Consider the following 19819-nt stretch of genomic DNA (forward strand, 5'->3'; position numbering starts at 1 on the left):
GGCCAGCATGTCAGGGGATGGAGAGAGCTCGATTGTGGAGGAGCAGCTCACCGGGTGCTGGTACATGTGACGGGGAGACGCCCACTTATCCAGGGTCTAGAGGATGGTACCTTTAAGAAACTGGGAGCACCATATCCTACCATAGGCATGATTCAGAAGGTATGGGACACCATTAAAAGGATCAGAGGGGTGGATGAGCTGACTAGGTACTCACCGGTGTGGGACAATGAGCATCTGCCGGAACTTAATAAGCTGCGTCAAATGGGCAATTGTAAGGCGAAAGGAGTAAGATATGTGTGCCAGCTGCATAGTGGAACGGACCTGAAGACCTTTGAGACATTGAGAGAGGAATTTGATTTGCCTTCGGTATGGGGGTTTCAATACTATATGCTTCGACATGCTTGGAGGGCACAGTGTAGATTGGGAGCCATGACGGTTCAGGGCGACATTGTACTAGACTTTGCGTGTATGAAGGGAGGGTCGAGGGGAGTTATATCGAGCATATATCATGATCTACTACACTCCTATCTGGGGGACAATCACCTCACTGCAAAGAGTAAATGGGAAAGGGAGGTGGGTACCCTCACAACAGAACAATGGGAGACTATTCTTGAATATGTCCCGAAGATCTCTCTAAGCGAGCAGGCACGGCTCTCCCAATTATATGTAATACATAGAACATACAAAACACCGCTGGTCCTATTCAAGGCGGGCTTGAGGGGAGACTCTAGCTGCCCTAGATGTGGCACAGACCAGGTCGGACTGTTACACATGCTATGGTCGTGTCCGCGGCTGGTGGCATACTGGCTGGTCGTTATCAACAAAATTGAGAGAGCTTATGCATGTACGCTCGACAGGAATCCAGTGCTGTGTGTTTTGGGGGAGGTGGATGGGATACCTGTCTCAGAACATTACAAAGTGGCAATAGCGAGGTTGCTGTATGTGGCACGCAAACTAATAGCACGAAAATGGAAGGATTCGGAACCCCCATTAGGAGGGAATTTATTGCTCAGACACGTACGGTAGTGCATTTAGAGGAAAGCATTTACAGGCGAAGGCATGGTGAAAGCACTTTCGAAAAAATATGGTCCGCCTGGATGGCGGTGATATGATTGCTAAGACTCTCAAGTATACCCGGCATAAGGAGTATTGGGGAGGGGGGATGGCTTTGATTGTATTACTACAAGATATGTGAATTGTTACATGTATATTGATATCCACTGTTTATTGTTTAAAATCTTTTGAAACCTAAATAAAAATAACTGGTTTAAAAAAAAAAAAAAAAAAAAAGAGAACAGCTCTAGGCTGGTTCCATCTGTTTGATAGACTTTCAAACAAGTAGCGGACAAGTAAAGTTAAGAAATGACTAACAAGTCAGCAGCGGAGAGAGGACAGAAAATTTGGGAATCGATAAGATGCGCATACACTTACTCAGGGCCCTGGAGTGATCTGGATTCCTAATGCCTTTCATCTTTAGCTTTTGTAATAACACCGCTGATGTCAGCTGCCGGACCAGGTACACAGACATCGAGTAATTCTACAGCAAATAAAAGCACTCACTTTAGAAGAACTGAAGGTTTAAAATGTGCGTTTGACATAAAACCCCATAGCGTTCATACACATTGTGACCGTCCCAATTTGTAAGTAACGTTGCTAGGAACTCACCCACCTTTCCAATCTCTGAAGCCCAGGAGATAGAAACTTGGTTTGGGACAGCAGATGACAGGCGAACCAGAGCGGTGATATTCAGCGGGCGTCCTGGTCGCTTCTGTTCAACACCATTTTTTGGAGGTGGAGCACAACCCTGAAATAGCAGAGACCAAAAAATCATTCTTAAAGTACATAGAATAAAACAGCTTCTTCAAAAGATTATTGGTAGATTTAAGGCCCTTTTTGTGGTTGCCTTAAAAAGGTGTATTAACGGTACAGTGAAGGGTTGTATTCCTGTTCCGCTCAATAAAGTGGGACAGGTGAATGATACCTGAAGACCGAAAATTTGGTATCACTGTGTCGGTAGAAGTCTGATCCCCCCCCACCCCCAAAAAAAGGGCAAAAAAATGTTATGGCAAAACAAACAACATTTTTTGTACTAAGTTCTGAATTTTTTAACAAGCTGTATAAATGTGACATTTCTGCTATATGTTCTATTCAATGAATGGTGTAAAAACAAAACTCAAAAACCATGGCAGAATTTTGTTTTTTTCCCATCATGTTATCACACTTGGAATGTTTTCCTTTCAGCACACTATACAATAAAATTAACAGTGTGATTCAAAACTACAACTTGTCATGCAAAAAATAAGAAGCCTTTGTACGGTGAAACAGATGAGAAAAAAAATGAAGGCTCTAGGAAATAGAAGTGGAAAAAATGATGGTGTAAAAAAGAAACCTGTGTGTGGCGGGAAGGCGTTGAAGTGAATGCTACTGTATATTGCCCGTGTAATGAAAGATAGAAAAGTAGTAGTATTATACTGATTCCTCACATTTTTGGAATACACGCTGCTCAAAAAAATGGAGGGAACGTGAAAATCACATAAAATACACATCGGATCTCACTAGCAAAAGATTCAAGTTGTAAACTTTTCTTGATATAAATTGTGGACATTGTTGAGGACAAAATTATGTAACAACGGTGGATGGAATACAAGGTGGTAAAACGACTGAGGGATGGATTCCAAATCTCCCTGAAAATCAAAAGTAAAAAACTGAAATCACGAGCGGATTTGAACAGAGTGAATTTCTTCAAGGGAGCTCATAATTTGATTCAGAAGTGTGTACGGCCTTTGTGCTCTCCCACAAGGTCTGGGCATGGTTCTGATGAGATGGCGGATGGTGTGCAGAGGAATCTCCTCCCAGACCCGCGTCAGGCCATCAGTGACCTCCTGTACAGTCTGTGGAACTGCTTGATGGCGTCAAATACACTGGACCATAATGTCCCAAAGGTTTTCAATTGAATTCAGGTCGGGAGAATACGAGGGCAGTCAATGGCATCAATGCCTTTGTCATCCAGAAACTGCCTGCACTATGGCTCTGAAGATTTCACCCCAATATCTAACAGCAGGCAGGGAGGGTACTGTCAGTCATCGCATGGAGATTTGTGGGACCCTCCAAAAATATTCCTCCCCAGATATCGCTGATCCACCACCAAACCGGTCATATTTGATAGCGTTGCAGGCACCATAACATTCACCACGACAACTCCCAGGGTCTTTCGCTTCTGTCACATGCTTAGTGTGAACTTGCTCTCATCTGTGAAAACAATGGGGTGTCAATGGCGGATATGGTAGTTTTGGTGCTTTGTGTCCCATGCTACATATGGATGTTCCAGCCTGGAGGAGTTGGGCTACCTGTGCGACATATATTGACTGCAGGTACCACCTCGTGCTACCAGTACTGACAAAGACAACAAAACACAAAATGAGAGAAGAATCAGTGGAAAGGATTAAGAAAATTCTCTGTTGCCACCGCCTGCACCACTTCCTTTATGGAGGTTGTCTTGCGGTCTCATCTCCAGTGCTCCTACTGTAACTTTCATTAGCACCAAAACCGGTGGCAGAGATTCACAATCGTTTCTGATTCCTAACTGGACAGATGAATATTCCCGAGGGTTATACTTGGACGTGTAAAAGTTCCCTTCAATTTTTGAGCAGTGATGCTACTGACATAAGAGAGGAAATGTCAGGATTAGTGAGTGAATAACCCCATCACATGAGCAGGACACATTTTTTGTTTGCACTGATAATCAGAGAAGGTTCCTATGCAATGACAGCAAGCAGAGATCTTGCGATACTAGAGGAACAGATAAACAAACTAGAGACTGTTTCCTCTGACACTTTATATAAGCAAAAGTGCATGTCAATAACTCACCGGCAATGGAAATAGCTTCCCATTAACTTTAATACAAAGGCTGCTGGGATAGTTATCCTCCTGAGGACAACTTGTCTCTGCTAAGCACAACCTGGACAGAGAGAGCATAAAGATCAGTCAGTCTTCATGTACAAAAACTTTTTCTAGGATAGCCAAAAGTGGTCATACCTCAGCTGAACTTGCACTGTATAGTCTCGCCGTCCCCCTGGCATATAATCCCTGTGAACAGAAGGGAGAAGAACACAAATTTTCCTGGATGCTCAGACATACGCAAACACAATACCCTCTCCTATACAGTCTGAATTACCTTTTCCCATACATTCAGGACTCCTTTCTATGAGGAAAAGCAGACAAAAAACCTTCACGGGAACGGACATCATGCAAAACAACCAAGTTCCAGGAGTGAGAGGCGCAGTGGTCAGCCAGTGCCAGGGGTGAGAGGCGCAGTGGTCAGCCAGTGCCAGGGGTGAGAGGCGCAGTGGTCAGCCAGTGCCAGGGGTGAGAGGCGCAGTGGTCAGCCAGTGCCAGGGGTGAGAGGCGCAGTGGTCAGCCAGTGCCAGGGGTGAGAAGCGCAGTGGTCAGCCAGTGCCAGGGGTGAGAGGCGCAGTGGTCAGCCAGAGCCAGGGGTGAGAGGCGCAGTGGTCAGCCAGTGTCAGGGGTGAGAGGCCCAGTGGTCAGCCAGTGCCAGGGGTGAGAGGCCCAATGGTCAGCCAGTGCCAGGGGTGAGAGGCCCAGTGGTCAGCCAGTGCCAGGGGTGAGAGGCCCAGTGGTCAGCCAGTGCCAGGGGTGAGAGGCCCAGTGGTCAGCCAGTGCCAGGGGTGAGAGGCCCAGTGGTCAGCCAGTGCCAGGGGTGAGAGGCGCAGTGGTCAGCCAGTGCCAGGGGTGAGAGGCGCAGTGGTCAGCCAGTGCCAGGGGTGAGAGGCGCAGTGGTCAGCCAGTGCCAGGGGTGAGAGGCGCAGTGGTCAGTCAGTGCCTGGGGTGAGAGGCGCAGTGGTCAGCCAGTGCCTGGGGTGAGAGGCGCAGTGGTCAGCCAGTGCCTGGGGTGAGAGGCGCAGTGGTCAGCCAGTGCCTGGGGTGAGAGGCGCAGTGGTCAGCTAGTGCCAGGAATAAGAGGTGGGGCGGTCAGCTGGTCACCTAGTGCCAAGCCCTTAATTTTTATTGATTTTGTACAAAGTTATAGGGATTGTCCAGGTTTGGAAAAACATGGCTGCTCCACTCCTGACCATGGGTTGTGTCCGATATTCCAACTTGCTTATATTGAGGTGGATGGAGCATAGATGCAATGCCAATCACAATCCAGATTCATGGGTGGTGCAGTTTCTGAAAGAAAGTAGCCATGCTTTTCTAATCCTCGATAATCCCACAAACCGTCCAACTAAAGCAGGCACTGTCAGATTAGGGATCAGCTCTGGCCATCTAAGGCTACGCGGCATTAATCATACTGTCCTTCCTTACAATACCTATGAAGCAGAATCTCCATATTCTATCATCGTCTGTGCCCTTCCTTATGTCAACTGCATCTAAGCAGACGAGCATCCCAGAAAGCAGTAGCAAATTATTATGTATAACATTTTACCTGGAGATGCAAATTTCCCGCACTTGCTGAGGTGTCAGTGCAAAGATAAAGAATTTCTCTTGAAACCGCTGCAAACTGTTCTGAACTGCAAGAAACACAAGACATATGTATCAATGCCTAGCACTAATATGCTGCTAAATATTGCTTAGCAGAAGATTCATTGGGGGACACAGGAAACCGCAGGTGTACGCTGCTGACACTAAAAATTACAACTTTAACAAAAAAAAGTCAGCTCCTCCTCAGCAAGCTACGTCCGCCTATTGGCAAGATGTTTTATAAAGCTTAGTGTCACTTAGGAGGCAGACAGGTGCCTGGAGTCTCCAGGCTGTTTTCTGCCAAAGGTGTATTTATTATTTTCTCTAATCTTCTTCCCTGGTCTTTTCTAGACAGTGTAACAGTGGGGGATGGTACACACTGTTTTCCTGACTCAAAAGAAAGAGTACAGTTCTGCCAAGGCTCCGGTTGTATCCTCTACCATCTGGATGGCAGGACCTTTTCTTCTCCTAACACAGTCAGCATTCAGGTATTGGTACGAACAATCATTGCCCTTAGTGTCCTACCCACCAAAGCATGGCGTGTTGCATGGAACGAAGACCGAGCTGAAGATTCGGACCATGGGTGGATCAAGCCTCTGTACGACAGGCGAGCAGATCTTCTTCCGCTTCCCAGCATCTCACTGCATTGCGCTAGCTCCAGGACCACACTTTCTGTGGTGCTTGCTTCCCGTTTTTTTTTTGTTTTTTTTCCCCTCGCTGTACCTTCTCCAGTTTTTTTCTTATATTTACTTGGGGTTCCCCTTGAGTACACTGCCTTTTAATACCATATCTGGAGTTGTGGCTCAATTTTAGTTACCAGCTTCAATTGCAGACTAGCCAGGCCCGTAAGCAATACCCCCTCCTCCGCGGGCTTTTTTTCCTGCTCGGCAGCATCTCCGTCCCTTCCTTCCAGGAACTGCCATTTCTTCCCTATACAGTGAACCCTCTTCAGGACATGTGGCTTTCCAAAGTCAACGTCACCTGCGTCAGAGAAATTGTCTCCTCCTGATACAAGATAGAATTCTCTACTCCAACATCATTTTTTTTTTTTACTATCCCATCCTCCACGGATATTCTCTTTGGCGATGGTTTCTCCCCCAAACCATTTCCTCTCTTTCCAGTCAGGCATCATAGTTCTGCCTCCCTTCCAGGAATGGTTCTAAGGTTTTATGAAATCCTTTTTGTCAACCCCAAAATAAAAAGCTTGGTTCGTCCCATTCTGAACCTAAAATTGCTAAACAAGTTTATCCGGCTCTGCTGCTTCAGGGGGTGGTGTCCCTTTACTCGGTTGTTGACTCCATGAAACCTGAAGAATTTCTTTCTTTCGTGGTCAATAAGAATGTGTAGCTCTACACCACGAATTTTTCGGTGCACCAGAAGTTTCTCCACTTTGCTGTCAATCAATTCCATTTTTAGTTTGTAGTCCTCCCCTTCAGACTGGCCACAGCCCCAGGGTGATCACAATAATCATGGCTGCCCTCATGTATCTTCTGCATGTAAGGGGGATAGTGGTAATCCCCTACTTGCACAACATCCTTGTCAAGGCTCCCTCTTACTCCAAGAACCTACAGAGTAGTCTGCAGATCACGGACACACTGTCTCGCTTCGGATAGATTGTCAGTTAATCAAAGTAATCTCTGATCTCTGCTCAGCACATCATCGTCTTGAAAATGCTTTTCAACACAGTTCAAGCAAAGGTTTTTCTTCCAAAGCACAAAAATAGTCAGCTTTACAAACCAGCATCCAATCTCTAACTTTCGCATGAGCATTTTAGGCAAGATGGTGGAGGCCATAGAGGCGATCCCATTTGTTCAGTTCCAGACCAGGACTCTGAAGCTGACCCTGCTCTCCTAAGGCCTGTTTCACACTTCAGTTTTTTCTTGTCAGTTAAAATCCGCCAAAATGGCGGAAAGCGGATCCGTTGGTAACTGAAGAGAGAGAGAGAGATTTTTACCGTCCGGCAGAAATGATTTCAGGGTTAAATTTCCGGCTGAGATCATTCCTCCGGACATGCGCAGTACAAAAATGCGGATCCTTCAGCCAAAAAACGTTACAAGCTCCGTCCGGTCATGTCGGCGGACGCAAAAAAATTGGCGGATCCGCAAAAAACGGATCCGACGGATGGCCATCGGTCAAGATCCGCCAGTAATGCAAGTCAATGGGAAAAAAAACGGATCCGCCAAACAAAATGGCGGATCCGTCTTTTTAAGAAAATGGCGGATCTTGACTGATGGAAAAAAACTGAAGTGTGAAACAGGCCTAATGGGACAAGTCTGTTCTCTCGTTAAATCGGCTGATCCTTCTTCACCCTCCCGCTGGATCACACAACATCTGATTTGTTGGCGGGACTCTCCCCTCGTTCTTCTCGGTTGTTCCTTCCTCCAGTTTCACTGGCAGTTTGTGATGACGAACGCCATTTTTTTCAGTAGGGGAGCAGTCTTCCAGAAGTTACTGCGCAGGGTCAGTGGAAGAGTTACATAAACATTCCTTGGTGACTTCCAGATCAACCAGACCTACTCTTCCAAGGTCTTCTCTTCCACCCAAATTCTCGGTAGCTCAATTTAACACCATGGCTATTGAAGCCGCAGTTCGAAAGTCCTCAGGATTTTCTGATCAGGTTGTGAAAACCATGATCAAGGTTTGGAAGCCATCCTAGTCTCATATTTACAATTGTAACTGGAAGATGATCTTCCTTCCGTTCCTACAAATATCATTGTCTCCCCTATGGTTATTTCCCTACTATCTCTTCCACATTCCTGCAGCTGGGTCTGGAGTCTGGCCTGGCCCTCAGTTGCCTCAGGGGCCAGGTCTTGGCCCTACTCTTTTGCAGAATGATCTGGCTTCTAAACCTTAAATCAAGAATTTTCTTCATGGTGTGACCCACTCTGTTCCTACTTACCGGCCTTCCTTGAATCCCTGAGGCCTTAACCTGATGCTTAATGCATTAGTGTCATCCCTTTGAACCAACTTAAAGCATTTGCCAACTTTGACTTTCCTGGAAAGTGGCGTTTCTCATTGTTCTCTTTCCTCAGGTATCAGAACTAGTCAGGGCTCTGTTCTGCCCCTCTCTTTTTCTCATCCTTCACCTGGACAAAGTGGTGAAGTGTCACGTGCCTTTGTTCATAACAGAATTGCTTGCTTGATTTCTTCTTAAAGGGGTTGCCCGGTCCAAAATGATAAGTCTGCAGTCACTCTATGAGCCAGAATCGGTGGGTACATATGCGTCATACATATTTCCGGCCAGAGCCTTGCTAATGGGTGCAGCCTCGCTCCATACACTTGCATTGAGCGTGGTCGCGCCCACTAGTATGCCACACCCACTGGATGTCCGCGTCACTAGACAGGGCAGGGCTTTGCTCAATAGAAGTGTATGTAGCAAGGCTGTGCCCACTAGTCGGGCTCTGACCAGAAGTATGCATAACGAATACATACCCGCTGGTCCCGGTTTAGAAACTAGCTAATCCCCTCAGCGTACAGTGCTTGCGCTGGGAGAATTCATAAGTATGCATTTACACAGAGTGACTACAGAATTATCATTTTGGACCAGATAATGTCTTTAACACATAGAAAATTCTTCCGTCCCTCTACTCTTATAGAGAAATCCTAATTTTCCTGAAAGGTGGTGTTCCTGATTGATATCACTTACATCAGGCAAGTGTCAGAACTTGCGGTTCTGTCTTGCTGCTATACTTTTCTTGTCCTTCATCGGGACAAAGTGGTTTTGAATCCGGTACCTTCATTTGTTCCCATGGTGGTTTCTTCCTTCCACCTTACCGAAAACATCATTCTGCCTTCACCATGTCCTTCTCCTTTTCTTTCTTATCCAGCATAGAAATCCTTACACTATTTGGATTTAGTCAGAGCGATGTGTCACTACCTGGCGTAAACACCTTTTTCAGACTTTCATATTCTGTTTATCAGTCTAGAACGACCTCGTCAAGGTCTCTCTGCTTCTTTGGTGAACATTGCCCACTAGTTTCGGTTTGCCATTCTGGAACTTATAAAGCCAAAAAAAAGCAGCCATACCGGGGATCAAGCCTCAATCCACTGGGCAATGGGGGCTTCTGGGCTTTCCGTCAACAGACCTCGACCTTGCAGCTTTGTAAGGCTGCTACTTGGTCCTCGGTCCACACTTTCTCAAAATTCTACAAGGTTCACACTTTCGCTTCCATGGATTTGAGTCTGAGCAGAAAAGTGCTGGAAGTGGCAGTCTTTCGGGTCACTACTTGAGGGACTGCTTTGGAAAATCCCACGGTTTCCTGTGTCACCTAATGAAGTGCCCCAGAAAATAAGATTTTTAGGCTTACCGTAAAATCACTTTCTCATAACCTTCATTGGGGTACACAGCACCCACCCTTTTATTCTTGTTAGAGAGTATTCATTATTTTTTTCTACTTCTCCCACTAACTGAATGCCTGTAGGCAGCTGTAGCTTGATGAGAAGACAACTTTTTTCTTAAAGGGGTTGTATGGTTCCTTCCTAAAGGTTGCCATCAATGTTTGAGAGGTCTGCAATGCTTCAACAAGTGCTTCATGTTACGAGGCAAGGCATTAGTTTACTACAACGTTGTCCTATACGGATGATTTGAACTGAGCTCCAATACCAGGTACAGTCACCAAGAGTTAAGGCCCCTTTACATTTAGCGATGCACCAGCGATCCCGACAACGATACGACCCGGTCAGGATCGCTGGTGCATCGCTAAATGGTTGCTAGTGAGCTGCCAAACAGGCAGATCTCACTAGCGATGCGGCAGCGGTCGGCGGTCGCTCTTTCCTTTCAGACGCGTCGAGGGTGTACGTCTTCCACCTGTGTCCATGGCTCGCTCGTCGGCGCCAGCAGGAAGCCGACGATGAGAAATGGACAAGGCCGATCTCGCGTGATCAGCGATAGCCAGCCGGGGAGCCGGTCGGAGGTAAGTATCACATGTAGCGATGTCGCTAGCAATATCGCTGCTGCGTCACAAAATCGGTGACGCTTTAGCAATATTGCAAGCGATATCGCTATGTGTAAAGCCCCCTTTAGCCCTCCACTTATCTAATATTGGTAACCTGTATTAAAGGAGATAAGAATAAGAAACCACATTTTCTTCCCATGAAATATACATAGGGCTGCAGTACAATGTGTTAGGGTTGGTGGATTGCACTAAATAAAAATAATAATAGAGTGAAATCGCAACCCGGGGTCCACCGTGCAGAGATGTAAAACTGCTGCAATGAACAATGGCGGAGCTAACCAGCGAGCGATCACCTTAGAGTGGTTATAACTCTGGAAAGCTTCAACGGATCCCAGTGATTCTGAGACTGTTTTTTTCATCACATATTGTACTTTATGATAGTGGTAAAATTTCTTCAAAATTTCTTGTATTTATTTGTGAAAAAAATATAAATTTGACAAAAAATTTGAAAATTTCACAATTTTCAAACTTTTAATTTTTATGTCCCTATGTCCCGTTTTATGTCACACAAAATAGTTAATAAATAACATTTCCCACATGTCTACTTTACATCAGCACAATTTTTGAATCAATTTTTTTTTTTGTTAGGAAGTTTTAAGGGTTAAAATTTGACCAGCGATTTCTCATTTTTACAACAAAACTTACAAATCCATTTTTTTACGGGCCACATCACATCTGAAGTCACTTTGGGGGCCTATATGACAGAAAATACCCAAAAGTGACACCATTCTAAAAACGGCACCCCTCAAGGTGCTCAAAACCACATTCAAGAAGTTTATTAACCCTTCAGGTGCTTCACAAGACTTGAACCAATGGGGAAGAAAAAAATTAACATTTAACTTTTTTTTCACAAAAATTTTATTTCGGACACAATTTTTTATATTTTGTCAAGGTTATCAGGAGAAAATGAACCACAATATTTGTTGTGTAATTTCTCCTGAGTACAGTACATGGATACCTCATTTGTGGAGGATGACCACTCGTTAGGCGCACGGCAGGGGTCAGAAGGGAATGAGCATCATTTGAGGTTTTTAACGCAAAATTGGCTGGCATTAAGATTGGACGTCAGGTCGCATTTGGAGAGTCCATGATGTGCCTAAACAGTGGAAACCCCCCATAAGTGACCCCATTTTGAAAACTAGACCCCCCAAGGATCTTATCTAGATGTGTAGTGAGCACTTTGAACCCTCAAGTGCTTCACAGAAGTTTATAACATAGAGCCGTGAAAATAAAAAATCATATTTTTTCACAAAAATGATCTCTTCGCACCCAATTTTTTATTTTCCCAAGGGTAACAGAAAAAATTGGACCCCAAAAGTTGTTGTGCAATTTGTCCTGAGTATGCTGCCCATATATGGGGTTAAACCACTGTTTGGGCGCATGACAGAGCTCAGAAGGGAAGGAGCACCATTTGATTTTTTTCAACGCAAAATTGGCTGGAATTGAGATAGGACGCCATGTCGCATTTGGAGAGCCCCAACAAGTGACCCCATTTTGAATACTAGACCCCTCAAAGAATGTATTTAGATGAATGGTGAGCACCTTGAACCCCCAGGTGCTTCACAGAAGTTTATAACAAAGCCGTGAAAATTAAAAATCACGTTTAGCACCAAATGTTTTATTTTATCAAAGGTAAACAAAGACTGACTGACCGATCACATCGATATGGGTGCGGGAACTGACAGCATGGGTCCCCTGCACCTCTTCCAGTGCCTCAGTTGTCGGCACTGAACTGTCACTGCACGTGACAGTTTAACTGCATGACTGACACAGTCTGTCCTGGTGCGGGAACTGACATCCTGCCATGACGGACTGCATTGGACGTTAAGTGGTTAACCAACTCCACTTTACAGAGACTGGCAAATTATTATGCAGATTGCTATTACCCACTCCTAGGGTGGTTTCACATGTTGGTATGATTATCGCCTGCGATGTCCAGATTGGCCGTGGGTCTCCTAACCCAAACTCAACCTACTTGCTTGTGAAGCTGTTGAGTTTGGGTCTGGAGACCTATGACTGGTCTGTACATCACAGACCATACTTGGACCATAAATGTCAGATGTATGAAATCAGTCTTACCCAGACTCGTTGGTTTGATGAGGACATCAAGTACATCATAGAAAGGAAGACTTCGGAGATGGACATCTGGATGGACAGGTGGGATTGGTGGAGAAAGTTGCTGTAAGTCAAAGTGTGGCTTGGTATCCTGTAGGAGTACTGTGCCAAGTGGGGATGCAGGGGAGTGCGGAGCTACAGATGTGGAAGGTAGGGAATGGATTCCAGCCAAAGCGAGATCTGAATCTACGGATGAGTTGCTATCCAAGTTGAAGACATTAGATCTGATGGATGAGAGACCTGGACCTGCTTCTAAGTTACGAGGAAACCTTCTTCGGTACAACTCTTTGATTTTAATCTGAACAGCGGGACTGCATCCGTTCTTCAGTAAGTGGAGGGCTCTCAAGAGGAGGTCGTGTTTGCGACCGCTTTTGTTGCGGCCAGCAAAGCCCAAAAGTACTTGGAGTTCCGACACTCGAAAACTGGAAACCATGTTCTGAATGCAAAAAATATGTAGTTAATATACAGAACTAATGCAAAGAAACAAAGAATATGGTGATACCTTAGAGCCAAGTCTCGAAAGACTGCTAATCAATAGTAGGCTTTTAAAAAAAAAGAAAAATTAAGACGCGACAACTGGCGTGAAAACATAAGGAAAAGATAATTTATTTTATAATTTTGTAAGTACTGTTTAGGCCCATTTGGTTCATTGAGTTGCAAATAAGCAAGGATTAGAAAAAAGCTTCGGATAGGTACTTATCCAGCTATAGCCCTTCCCGAAAAGCTGCCTCCGGAACCCGGATACCTGGAGCACTCCCGATAATCAGCTGTTTGGTGCCGCAGCTGCATGTGTCACGACTGTGTCACAGTCTCAACAAACAGGCTATCCATACATGTGTTGTGACTGTCACACAGCCACGACACATGCAGCTGCGGCGCCGAACAGCTGATTATCGGTAGCGATCCAGTTATCCGGGATCCTGAGGCAGCTCTTCGAGAAGGGCTATAGCTATTCGGATAAGTACCTATCTGAAGCTATTCGATCAACCCTAGCAATGATAAACCTACTAACATGACAAGAATTTGTAGACTTAGGAGCCAAAATCATAGCTCACCAATAAAAAAAAAATCAAACAAAAAAATAAAGGCCAGCAACAAATTGTAAGAGCTTTGGCTACTGAGATGACTCCTCTCAGTTAATATAACAACCCCTTAGTGACAGAGCCAATTTTGTACTTAATGACCAAGCCAATTTTTACAATTCTGACCAAGACCACTGTCACTTTATGAAGTTATAGCTCTGGAACGCTTCAACGTATACCACTGATTATTTTCATGACATATTGTACTTCTATTAATGGTAACATTTCTTCAATATGACTTGCGTTTATTTATGAAAAAAATGGAAAATTGGCAAAAATTGGAAAAATTTAGCAACTTTCAAACTTTGAATTTTTGTGCCCTTAAATCAAAGATTCATATCGCACAAAACAGTAAATAAATAACATTTCCCACATGTCTACTTTACATCAGCACAATTTTTGAAACATCATTTTTTTTTTGTTAGGATGTTGTAAGGTTAAAAGTTGACCAGCGATTTCTCATTTTTCCAACAAAATTTAAAAAAACATTTTTTTAGAGACCACCTCACATTTGAAGTGAGTTTGGAGAGTCAAAACAGAAAATAAAAAGTAACACCATTCTAAAAACTGCATCCCTAAAGGTGCGCAAAACCACATTCAAGAATTTTATTATCCCTTCAGGTGCTTCACAAGAGTTAAAGCGATGAGGAAGGAAAAAAGCCGGATTACTTACCGGTAATACTCTTTTAATGAGTCCACGACGGCACCCACTGGAGGTAGCGGGATCCGCCCCAAAGGAACAGGAAACCTACAGAGAAATAAAAGGGGGCGGTCCGCCTCTCCCCCTCAGTTGTATTTCAGAGCATCAGGAGGACCGCCAATAGTTAGGCAAAGTTCTTGCATTTTAAGTTTAACTTATTTACTTCACATTTAAGGAATACACTCTTATTAACACATGGTGTATCTATCGCTATTATCTTCATAGGGAGGGTAGTGAGCGGGTGCTGTCGTGGACTCATTAAAAGAGCATTACCGGTAAGTAATCTGGCTTTTTACCCTTCGCCACGACAGCACCCACTGGAGAGATTCCAGAGACCATCACCTGGGTGGGACCACCGTGCCAAGGACAGTCCTGCCAAAGCTTAGGTTGGAAGTTGATGAGAGGTCAAGCCTATAGTGATTATAGAAAGTAAAAGGGGTTGACCAAATTGCCGCCTTACATATGGCTTCGATTGGAACGTCTCCCCTCTCGGCCCAAGATGATGCCATTGCTCTAGTAGAATGAGCTTTAATGTTCTCCAGAGGATCTTCATTTCTCGCGGAGTAAGCTAATCGGATGGCGTCCCTGATCCATCGGGATAAGGTGCTCTTCGTGACTCCGTACCCCTCTTTACAGCCCTGAAAAGATATGAACAGAGCCCTACACTGCCTCCAGCTCCAAGACCTTTCGATGTATTTTAAGACAGTTCTCTTAATGTCTAAGGTGTGAAATTTCTGTTCTTCAGGAGTGGAGGGATCCCTGAAGAAAGTGGGGAGAAGTATCTCTTGTGACCTATGGAATTTTGCTGATACCTTAGGAAGGTATGAGGGATCTGGTTTTAAGATCAACCTATCCTGATACGTTTGTAGGAAGGGTGGATCTATGGATAAGGCTTGAATGTTGCTAACTCTTCTAGCGGATGTTAGTGCTATTAAGAGGGTCGTTTTGTGTGACAAGTATTTAGGAGAAATACTGTCTATTGATTCAATCAAGAGGGGCTTCAGTTAGGGCGTCTAGAACCAAAATTTAAATCCCAAGAAGGGATTCTAGGTATGTGAACAGGTGTCATCCGTTCACAAGCTGTAATAAATCGGGACACCCATCTGTTCCGGCTATATTATGGCCGTAGAGCGTTCCTAATGCAGACACTTGGATTTTATTGCTAGACCCAGTTCTTTACCTTTTGGTAGAAATTCCAGGATAGGAACTATCGGAATTTCTGTGGAGTGAGAGGCTGTATAGAACTGCAGAAAAAAATGTTTTTTTTCCCCATATTTTTGCATAAATCTGAGTAGTAGACTGCTTCCTACTCTGTAGGAGCGTAGTAATTTGTGTCTCAAAAAACCCTCCTGTTTTTAGTAGCTGCTTCTCAGATTCCACGCCGACAAGTGTAGGCTGTCCACCTTGGGGTGGAGAAAAGGGCTTTGGGAGAGTAGGTTAGGGATCGACGGCAGGACCCAAGGATCTGATATGGACATGGTTTGTAGCCATGAGAACCATGGTCTCTTGGGCTAGAACGGTGCTATCAAAATTATCCTCTCACTGTCTTCTCTAATCTTCCGAATGATCTGTGGTAGGAGGATTATCGGAGGGAAGGCATATGTTAGGTCGAATTTCAATGGGCCCTGAAGGGTGTCTAGTATGTCTGGATGATCCATCACGGACAGGGAGGCGAATGTTTTAACTTGTCTGTTCTCTCTCGTGGCAAACAGGTCTACTTGAGGTTGCCCCCATAGAGCTATTATGTCCCTGAAGACATGGTGATTGAGGCGTCATTCCCCCTGCCGAATTGTGTATCGGTTCAAGAAGTCCGCTTCCTGGTTGTTCTTTCCCTTGATGTGGAGGGCAGAAAAGGGACGACAAACAATTTTCGGCTAATGTTAAGATTTTTGCTGCGGAAGACATCAGAGTCTCTGATCGAGTACCTCCCTGTCTGTTTAAATACGCCACTGTGGTGGTGTTGTCCGATACGATCCTGACATGCTTCTGCTGAAGCTGTGGAAGAAATTATTTAATCTACTGCCGTCAGCTCCTTTAAGTTAGATGAATATTGTGGTTCCTCCTTATTCCATCTTCCCTGACAGCAGCTATTCCCCATATGGGCTCCCCTGTCATGGGGGATAGTGTCACTGGCTATAGTATGGGACAGCGATATTACCCATGGAACTCCTGTGGTCAAATGGTTACTATCTAGCCCCCATACTCGAGAAGTCAAGACTTCCTGTAATAGGGTTATCTTGCTCTCGAGGTGACCGCCAAGCCGTCTGTCCTCATGGAGGATGTGATGTTGCAGTGTGCGGATGTGATATTTGGACCCCCTAAACTGCCGGGGTACAGGAGGTGAGCGACCCCAACAACGACATTGCCCCTCTCAGGGACATGCGTGGTCTGTTCATTGCTGCTTTAACTTTATCTTTGATGAGCATAATATTTTTCCCCTGAGGAAGTAGACACCTCAGGGTCGTAGAGTCTAGCTGGAACCCTAAACCCATCTGGAGGGATAGTGGAACAAGTCTGGACTTCTGGAAGTTGATGATCCAGCCTAGATCCAGCAAAGATGAGACCGTATCAGCCACACGTTTAGTACACTGGGCGATCGAGTTCCCGATAACTAAAAAGTCATCTAGGTAGGGCACAATCAAAGTGTCTTTTTGACGAAGATACGCCATCACCTCCAGCATCACTTGGTGAAAATTCTCGGTGCTTTAGAGAGACCGAAAGACCTGGCCTGGCCGTATACTGAAAATGACGAATCGCGCCTTCTAATGCTACTGCGACCCTCAGGTACCTTTTGTATCTGTCATGGATAGGGAGATGATAGTAAGCATCTTTTAGGTTGATGCCCGTCATAGAAGAATTTGGAAAGAGAAGCCTAATGGTGGACCTGATCGACTCCATCTAAAATTATAATTTTGGATAAACGTATTAAGTTTTTGTCTTTTGTTTTTTTTTTATTTATGATTGTCCTAAACATACCATCAAGTTTGGGAACTAAAAATAAAGGCGAGTAGAACCCTCTACCCTCTTGTCCCTCTGGGACTTTAACTAAGACCCTCTTGGATAATAAACTCCGAATTTCCATTTTGAGGCTTTTTGTTGTACTGATGAACTAAGGGATGTTATTTACTTCCACTTTGGAGCAAAGAGTTTCAGTCTACCCCCTACTGGGGCATTGACCGTTCAGTATTTATTCTCTTTCCTGAATCCTGAACTCCTAAACCTGCTTTTGCTTCTCTTCTTTGTGACCCATCTCGTTTTCCAAAACGGCCGCCTTTTAAAAGGTTCTCTTATAGAAAGGGATAGAAGAGTCAGGGAAAGCCTTCTTCTTTTCTTTAGCTTTGGCAAATATGCCATCTAGGGTTTTCCCAAGAGGAACCCGGGATCGCGCAGATCTTAGATTTTGATTGTGTGTCTCCCTTCCAGCTTTTTCATCCATAGTGCCCCCCCTGGCACTAATAACAAGACCCGCCAATCTTGCTGCTAAACGTAGGGTGTCTGGGAATGCATTGGCCATGCAGGCTGTTGCTCCTCTAATTAACGGAAGAGTGGTACGCAGCTTTTCCCTCGACACTTTCTGCTCGATCTGTTGGTCCAACTGGTGTAACCAAACGAGCAATGATCTGGCGGTGCATGTGCTGGCTACTGCTGGTTTAAAAAAGCCCATAGATGATTCTCATGACCTTTTTAATGATGCCTCTGCTTTACGGACTAATGGGTTGGACAATAAACCTGCATCCTCTACCATAATAGTAGACTGGTTAGAGGTGGAGGCTACAACAGCATCGACCTTGGGAGTTTTTGTCCGTTTTAGTAGTTCATCATTACTAAATGGATATTTCCTTTTCGAGGCCGATGGGAGAAAACTTCTCTAATCTTGCTTTCCCCATTCTTTTTATTAAGGCCTTAATTGCCGGTATTACTGGAAAAGCTCTTATTCTTTCTGCCAAACCCGCAACCATTATATCTTGCGTGGTTTGAGCGCCTTTTGTCTCCTCACACCCCATAGTGTTTCTTACGGATTTGACCAGGTTATCAACACTATCCAGGGGGAAACATGATCGTCCCTCAATTTCTGATGATGACGTGCGTGAGGAGTCTGAGGCTATCTCTTGTACCTCCTCTGACTCTGAAATGAGAGTCACTTGGTTTTTTTGCCCCTGGACTCCGAGAGAGTACTAGTATGGGCGATGGCTTGTAGTTCCCCTCTAGTGATGGCCCGTATGTCTTTAGATGACACTGCGGCCCCCTGTCTGGTTTCCCTAACGCACTGTTTGCAGAGCTTTTGGGGTAGGAGTCAGGGAGAGGCTGAGCGCATAAAGCACATTCTTTGTTTAGTCTGGAAGAGGGGGGAGACATAGTGAGAAAAGAGAGGGTGTCAGCTTAATAGGCAGAGTATGTTTTGCGCACTCACCCAGTGAAGCTTATGGTACCGGATCAGATGGCAGAGGAGCAGTCCTGGCGTCACTTCTGCGAGCGGTGTCTGTAGATCCTCTGCCAGAGCGGTCTCGGGACACCTGCAGAGTCCCCTGCACCTCTGAGCGTTCGTTTAAATAAACACTTATATTATTTTTTTTTTTTCCCGACCTCAAAGTTCTTCTGCTACTTCCGGGTCCAATCGCGTGCTTCGCGCTTGCGCAGTAGCGCTAGTGGGCGCCCTGCACCTCAGCCATTGTGCCCCGGAAGTTCACCTATTACTTCCCGGGCCTGGAGCATCGATGTCGGGTGGCGCATGCGCAGGCCCGCTCTATACACCGGGCCGCGTCCCCATGCCCTGGAAAGCCCCCTTCCAGTGCGGTTGCTTCTCCTAGTCCCAGAGCCGCCGCTGGGCATCGGCGCTCCATGCGGCCCCCGACGTGCTCCTGAGTGAGACCGGACGGCCCTTCCCGGACCCAGTCATCGTTCCAGACGATCCACCAGACGAGGGGGGAGCCGTCTAACTGAATTCCCCCGACGCTGCTTCTGGACCGCAGCCCCTGCCGTTCGGCAGAAACTGCACAGGTGGCATGCCTTGGCCCAGGTATGTCTTCTGAAGGATTCTTCCTGAGGTTCCCCTGGGAACAGGAAACCAAAAACTGAGGGGGAGAGGCGGACCGCCCCCTTTTATCTCTCTGTAGGTTTCCTGTTCCTTTGGGGCGGATTCCGCTACCTCCAGTGGGTGCTGTCGTGGCGAAGGGTAAAAATTAACATTTTACTTTTTTCACGAAAAATTTACTTTGGAACCAAACATTTTAATTTTCACAAGGGTATAAGGAGAAAATGGACCACAAAATTTGTTGTGCAATTTCTCCTGAGTACGCCAATACTCGTATGTGGGAAAAGCCCACTGTTTAGGTGCATGGCAGGGTTCAGAAGGGAGGGAGCACAGTTTTACTTTTTGAACGCAAAATTGGCTGGAATCAATGTTGGGTGCCATGTCGCGTTTGGAGACCCCCTGATGTACCTAAACAGTGGAGACCCCCCCCATTCTACCTCCAACCCTAACACAGCCC

The 19819-nt window shown here is 45.4% G+C and overlaps 1 protein-coding gene across 4 annotated transcripts in view; it reads right to left on the minus strand.

Moving 5' to 3' along the window:
• Window positions 1–19819, minus strand: part of PIAS2 (protein inhibitor of activated STAT 2) — a 60819-nt gene that overhangs the window by 31884 nt on the left and 9116 nt on the right. For all 4 annotated transcript variants that reach the window (XM_073589770.1, XM_073589772.1, XM_073589771.1 and 1 more), the window contains exons 2-7: window positions 12513–12984; window positions 5444–5528; window positions 4036–4086; window positions 3868–3958; window positions 1670–1804; window positions 1432–1537 (exon numbers count right to left, since the gene is read on the minus strand). In XM_073589770.1, coding sequence (XP_073445871.1) covers window positions 1432–1537; window positions 1670–1804; window positions 3868–3958; window positions 4036–4086; window positions 5444–5528; window positions 12513–12984 — 940 coding nt within the window. The remainder of the gene's footprint in view (window positions 1–1431; window positions 1538–1669; window positions 1805–3867; window positions 3959–4035; window positions 4087–5443; window positions 5529–12512; window positions 12985–19819) is intronic.

Source organism: Dendrobates tinctorius, unplaced genomic scaffold, assembly GCF_039654945.1.
Source record: "Dendrobates tinctorius isolate UK_male_01 unplaced genomic scaffold, ASM3965494v1 ptg000113l, whole genome shotgun sequence".
NCBI classification, from domain to species: domain Eukaryota; kingdom Metazoa; phylum Chordata; class Amphibia; order Anura; family Dendrobatidae; genus Dendrobates; species Dendrobates tinctorius.